Source organism: Engraulis encrasicolus, chromosome 17 (genome assembly GCF_034702125.1).
Source record: "Engraulis encrasicolus isolate BLACKSEA-1 chromosome 17, IST_EnEncr_1.0, whole genome shotgun sequence".
In the NCBI taxonomy this organism is placed as follows: Eukaryota; Metazoa; Chordata; class Actinopteri; order Clupeiformes; family Engraulidae; genus Engraulis; species Engraulis encrasicolus.
The window spans coordinates 31,945,632-31,951,375 of NC_085873.1; the positions used below are offsets into that span (position 1 = coordinate 31,945,632).

General features: G+C 43.3%; 1 protein-coding gene across 1 annotated transcript; it reads left to right on the forward strand.

Moving 5' to 3' along the window:
• The first annotated feature begins 3,349 nt into the window (after positions 1–3,349).
• On the forward strand, positions 3,350–5,310 carry nupr1b (nuclear protein 1b). Its single transcript, XM_063220651.1, has 3 exons — positions 3,350–3,637; positions 4,013–4,148; positions 4,856–5,310. The coding sequence occupies exons 1-2, from the start codon at positions 3,541–3,543 to the stop codon at positions 4,138–4,140; spliced, it is 225 nt and encodes a 74-aa protein (XP_063076721.1). The 5' UTR covers positions 3,350–3,540; the 3' UTR covers positions 4,141–4,148; positions 4,856–5,310.
• Positions 5,311–5,744: the final 434 nt, after the last annotated feature.

Sequence of the window (5,744 nt, forward strand, 5' to 3'; positions counted from 1 at the left end):
CTGTCCTGCTGGAAAGTCCAAACTCTGCTCAGCTCTAATTTTGTGACTGACACTTGAACATTCTTTTGAAAAATATGCTATTTGAAAAGAATGAACGAGGCCCTTAACTGTAATAAGTTTTACAGTGTGTACACTATCCACACAGACCTATAGTAGGGTGTGTTTTAGACCAGAGGTCATAGAATTTATGGGTGCATTTTTTGCCATGTCCACCTCCCATTGTTAAAGTCAAATAACTCTAGTTCAGTCTCATCTGACCACACTATGATTTCCCAAAATGCTTTTAGCTTGTCCCGATAAGCTCTCTGCATAAATATAACAATTTATTTCTGATGGATACACAGGAAAGCCTTTTTATTCGTCACCCATCCAACAAGCTTTTGCCTTGTGAAAAGTATACGTGGAAGGACCCATGTCTAAGTCTGCACTATCAGCAGCTATGGTCTTGTAATTCTATGGAGGTGTTCTGTAGTATGCCTGTTACCATTCTTACCATCCTTTAGCCATGCCCTTTTAACTATTTTTCAACAAACTACAGTTTGTTCAGAGCCCACCATATTCCACTCTCCAAGACAGAACTTAGGACACGCCTCGTCTGCTATTTTGTATGATAAATAACATTTTAATGACCAATCATGTCTGTCTTGGTGACTGAAGGGATTCCAAAGTCATTAAAACCAGTTTGTGCTGCAAAGGTGAGCTCTACTTCATATTAATGGTATACCTTCTTTGGGGTGCCCATATTTATGCACGCGCCTATTTTTGTTTAAATCCACATAAAATTCTTTCTATTACACCTATGAAAATTCTTCCACTGCTGAAATGTGTCTCTTTCCCTACAGTTTAACATATGTTAAAAGGAAGTTGCTACTTTAAAAGCTCAACGAGAAATAAACCGATGTAATGATTTTCCAAAAGGGTGCCCAAACTTTCTCATGGCACTGTATATGCATACTGTGCTCTGCACTGCCCAACACTATGGCTGTACTCTGTGCTTGTGTGGTATATTGCTGTACTCTGACAGGTAAAAAGAAATAAAGTCCACAAACACTGCTTGTAGTGCTTGCTGTGCAGCGTGCAGTGTTTGCGGATTTTATTCCTTTTTACCTGAATTATTGCTTTAATTTGTCCTGCACCTGGCCCATTAGGTGGGATGTGTGTGTGTGCGTGCGTCTGTGTGTCTGTGCGCCTGGGACTATGTTTTTTTGATTCTCTGTGCTCACTCCAAACTAGGCCTAGGTGCACAGGAGTGGTGCGTGTGCACATGTGCATTCATGCATGTGTGTACCGATGTGTGCGTGCATGTGTGCATGTGTGTACAGTATGTACGTGTGTGCATGCATATGTGCAGTATGCATGCATGCATACATGCGGGTGTACAGTGTCTGTGTGTGTGTGTGTGTGTGTGTGTGTGTGTGTGTGTGTGTGTGTTGCAGTTACTGGTCGAGTAAATATTTGCTCTTCAGGGCAGTCTCTCTCGAGGCTTTGGCAGACAGGTGTGTGTGTGTGTGTGTGTGTGTGTGTGTGTGTGTGTGTGTGTGTGTGTGTGTGTGTGTGTGTGTGTGTGTGTGTGTGTGTGTGTGTGTGTGTGTGTGTGTGTGTGTGTCTATAATCGAGGGAAAGTACATTTTGTGCTGTGTTTATAAAACAGGGAAATGAAGAAGGAGAGCATGTGTTTTAGGGGTGTGGTTTATCAGACAGACAAACAGACGCATAGATAGATAGATAGATAGATAGATAGATAGATAGATAGATAGATAGATAGATAGATAGATAGATAGATAGATAGATAGATAGATAGATAGATAGATAGATAGATAGATAGATAGATAGATAGATGTGCACATACAGTATTTGTGTGAACGTGCATGCATGCATGCGTGCGTGCATATGTGTGTGTGTGTGTGTGTGTGTGTGTGTGTGTGTGTGTGTGTGTGTGTGTGTGTGTGTGTGTGTGTGTGTGTGTGTGTGTGTGTGTGTGTGTGTGTGTCCCAGACGGGGCCGCTGACAGCTTTTGCCTGGCTCAGGACAAAGTCTTCTGAATGGGCCCCCCATTACAATACACACCATGTAATGAAAGCCCAAATATGGGCACCCTCTCTCCCTGGGGCCGGGACAAGTGACCCCTTTGTCCCCCCTTGTCAGCTTCCCTAGTCCCAGCTCTCAGCTCATTGGTTCATCCCTTCAGGCCTCCACCACATTGGCTGTGACAGTGTGAGGGGGGAGGGGCAATCATCAAACAGCCAAGGGATTGGCTGGAACATGACTCCTCATGACAACAGCAAGGGAAAATCCAAACACACACACATCATCCAAATACCTACTCAGTTACATTTGGCCACATACGGATGCACTGACTCAGCCATATGGTTATGGTTTTATTTCTCTCTCTCTCTCTCTCAAACTTTAGCCTATATCACGTTCAGACACTCAGACACCCTTTCCATGAATCATGTGTGTGTGTGTGTGTGTGTGTGTGTGTGTGTGTGTGTGTGTGTGTGTGTGTGTGTGTGTGTGTGTGTGTGTGTGTGTGTGTGTGTGTGTGTGTGTGTGTGTGTGTACGCGTGCTTGCATTTTGTTAGGTCAGTGGGTCAGTTGAGACGTGACAAGTGAGAATACACACAGGTGCACGAGAGATAGAGAGTGATAGGGAGAGATGGGGAGAGAGAGAGAGAGAGAGAGAGAGAGAGAGAGAGAGAGAGAGAGAGAGAGAGAGAGGTGGGGATGGGGTGGACCTCCTAAATATTAACTGATGTATCTAATCTAATGTGATAAGTGAATATGGGACGAGTGCACAGCATACAGTAAACCTCAATACCCACCCACAGGACATGATCAGATAATAATACACGTGCAAGTAGTTCACAGTAAATAACATCATAAACAACACACACACACACACACACACACACACACACACACACACACACACACACACACACACACACACACACACACACACACACACACACACACACACACACACACACACACATTTTAGATGGTATTGAGCTGAAACTTAACTAAAGGTAGTTGGAGATTTTTTTTTCCAGACCGACAAGATTTGATAGAGAGTTAAATTTTAGTCGCAGGCCTAGTCCGCTCTGCGTGTTAAATTCACACTGCTCCATTTACGGTCTACTGTACATTTCCCAAATGGAAATGTTATGGCGGGAGATAACAGGTCAAGTTTGGGACTAGGGCATAAACAACCTCGTGTTTGGGTTTTGGGAGGAGGAGACTTTTGGTCAAACAGTTACGAAAAAATCTGATGCAACTTCACGAGGCCAGGGGTGAGTCACCGAGGAGGAGCAAACCAAGCGCGAGCTACTGTATAAAAGAGCGCGCGTGGAACACTGTAAACATCAGCCAGAGACGAAGACAAGGAAAATCTTCTCCAGCCTCTAACGGTCTCTAACCAGCGCCAGAAGTTCTCTTCGACAGAAATTCACACTCACTCAAGCTCAGCTGCGCCTTTTGCTGCGACTTTAACTTAAAACCTTTTCTGTTTAGATTTTTGTAAAGCGCGCGGTAGTCACCATGAGTTTTGTAGAGGTTAAGAATCTCGAGCCTACAAAGTTTGAGGAGACCTACTATGACGAGTACGAATACTACAACCTGACAGATCGCTACACGGGTAAGACTCCTTTTAGAGTTTTAGACTAGCCTATTTTTATTTTTTTTGAAAATCGACACACTTTTACGCACTGGCTTTACAGAGACCCCCAAACTCTTCATGGATAGAGGAAACTTTTTTTCGCAGTTTTTTTATTCAGACTTTTAAAGTCTTTCTTGTTAATCGACGCTTCGACACCTTGGAGTTATTGAGACTTGATTCGTAAATTAATTGCTGCTGAGTTTGATGGTGTCATTTGACACCTGCAATATCACCGTTTGTTTAACTTTGTTTCTCTCTCTCTCTCTCTCTCTCTCTCTCTCTCTCTCTCTCTCTCTCTCTCTCTCTCTCTCTCTCTCTCTCTCTCTCTCTCTCTCTCTGACTTTGTGTATTTAGGAGCCCCCACTCGTAAAGGCCGCACAAAGAAGGAGGCGAGCGACAACACCAACCGCCAGAACCCCGCGGGCCACGAGCGCAAAATCACCGAGAAACTGCAGAACGCAGAGAAGAAAGACAAGGCATGAAGCAAGAGGTGTGTTTATTTTATGTGTGAATAATATTATATACACTCTGTATAGCTGTAGTATAACTCTAAACTATGTGTGTGTGTGTGTATGTGTGTGTGTGTGTGTGTGTGTGTGTGTGTGTGTGTGTGTGTGTGTGTGTGTGTGTGTGTGTGTGTGTGTGTGAGAGAGAGAGAGAGAGAGAGAGAGAGAGAGAGAGAGAGAGAGAGAGAGAGAGAGAGAGAGAGAGAGAGAGCGAAAACACTTGTACGTGGGCTGTGACGTCACCAGCATGGTGTGTTGCTTTGTTTTCAAATGTCAAATTCACAGTGTAGGCTGCTTCCGTTGTTAAGTTTCTATGTAACAACCATATAAGAAAACATTTTGAAGGAGTTTGAATTTAAATTGCATATCATCAGACATTTCTTACTACTAGGCCTATTACTAGTAGTAGGCCAGGCTACTATACACACACACAAAGCTGAAAACACATTTAAGCATTAAGCATATATGATTCATATTTGAATGGAGCACATGGGTTTCTAACTTAAGCTGTTAGTAAGGCCAGGCCTATATTTTATTCATGTCTTTTTGTTGTGGTAGCCCAGACTGTGTCTTCTAACAGGTGTCATGTGTGAAGTGCCATGTGTATATTTTGACTTGCGCCATTTGATGTGACGGTGTATATTCTGACATGTCGTGTGACAATGTGTTTTTTTTTTTCTTTCTCTGGCAGTCACGCCCGGACGGCTGATATGGTAATGGAACTCTGGCGTATCTGCAATGGTGAATCTCCGCAGCAACGGAACTGAAGTGGTGAAATCTCCTTGGTGACGGAACACTGCTGCCTCTGTGATGGTGGTGAATGTCCTTAGCAACGGAGCAATGAATGCTGCATTTGCAATGGTGAATGTCTGTCTGTATGGCAGGCCCTTGCCTCCTGGTGCCCCTCTTTGTGTGCTGAGGACTTGCAAAGCTTGGAGACCAGACTGCAGCCCCACCCAGGGGTGAAAACGGGACATCTGACAGACTGACCGGCTGGCCCAAGTTGTTGTCAAGTTTTGGTGGAGGGTTTCACTCATGTGTTCGTAATGTTTTTTGAAAATGTTTTTTAAAACATGAAGGGAAAGATGTGAATGATGAAGGACAGTCGTAAGACTGTGGATAAATAATAAAGTTTTTTCTATTGAAGTTCTCTGTGTCTGTGTTTGATGTGTCAATCATTCATCATTGATGTGACAAGTCTTTTCAGTAATGAGTGAAAAGACCAGCAGCCCCATGTGTGCAAAGAGGCTACGAGACAAAAAAACAAGTGCTGGTTCTCACCTAAAAAGTACTGTTAACGGCAGTATACAGGTATTACTTAAAGATTACCAGTAGGCCTACTCTAGAAGCCAAAATTGAGAAATGCTGCTCATGTTCTCTGTTCTAATTCCTAACACTCATAAGTAGGCTATGAAGTCGAGTATCCACAACAATCAAGGAGTGATTTAAAAGTTCCAGTAACATTGCAAGATTTCAAGACATCACTCTTGACTGTCATTAGAACGTTTTTTGAATGAGAATTCCTGGCAATTTCAACCTTCAGCACCCAAGGATGCATGTTTTTGTTCAGCCCCTTTTCC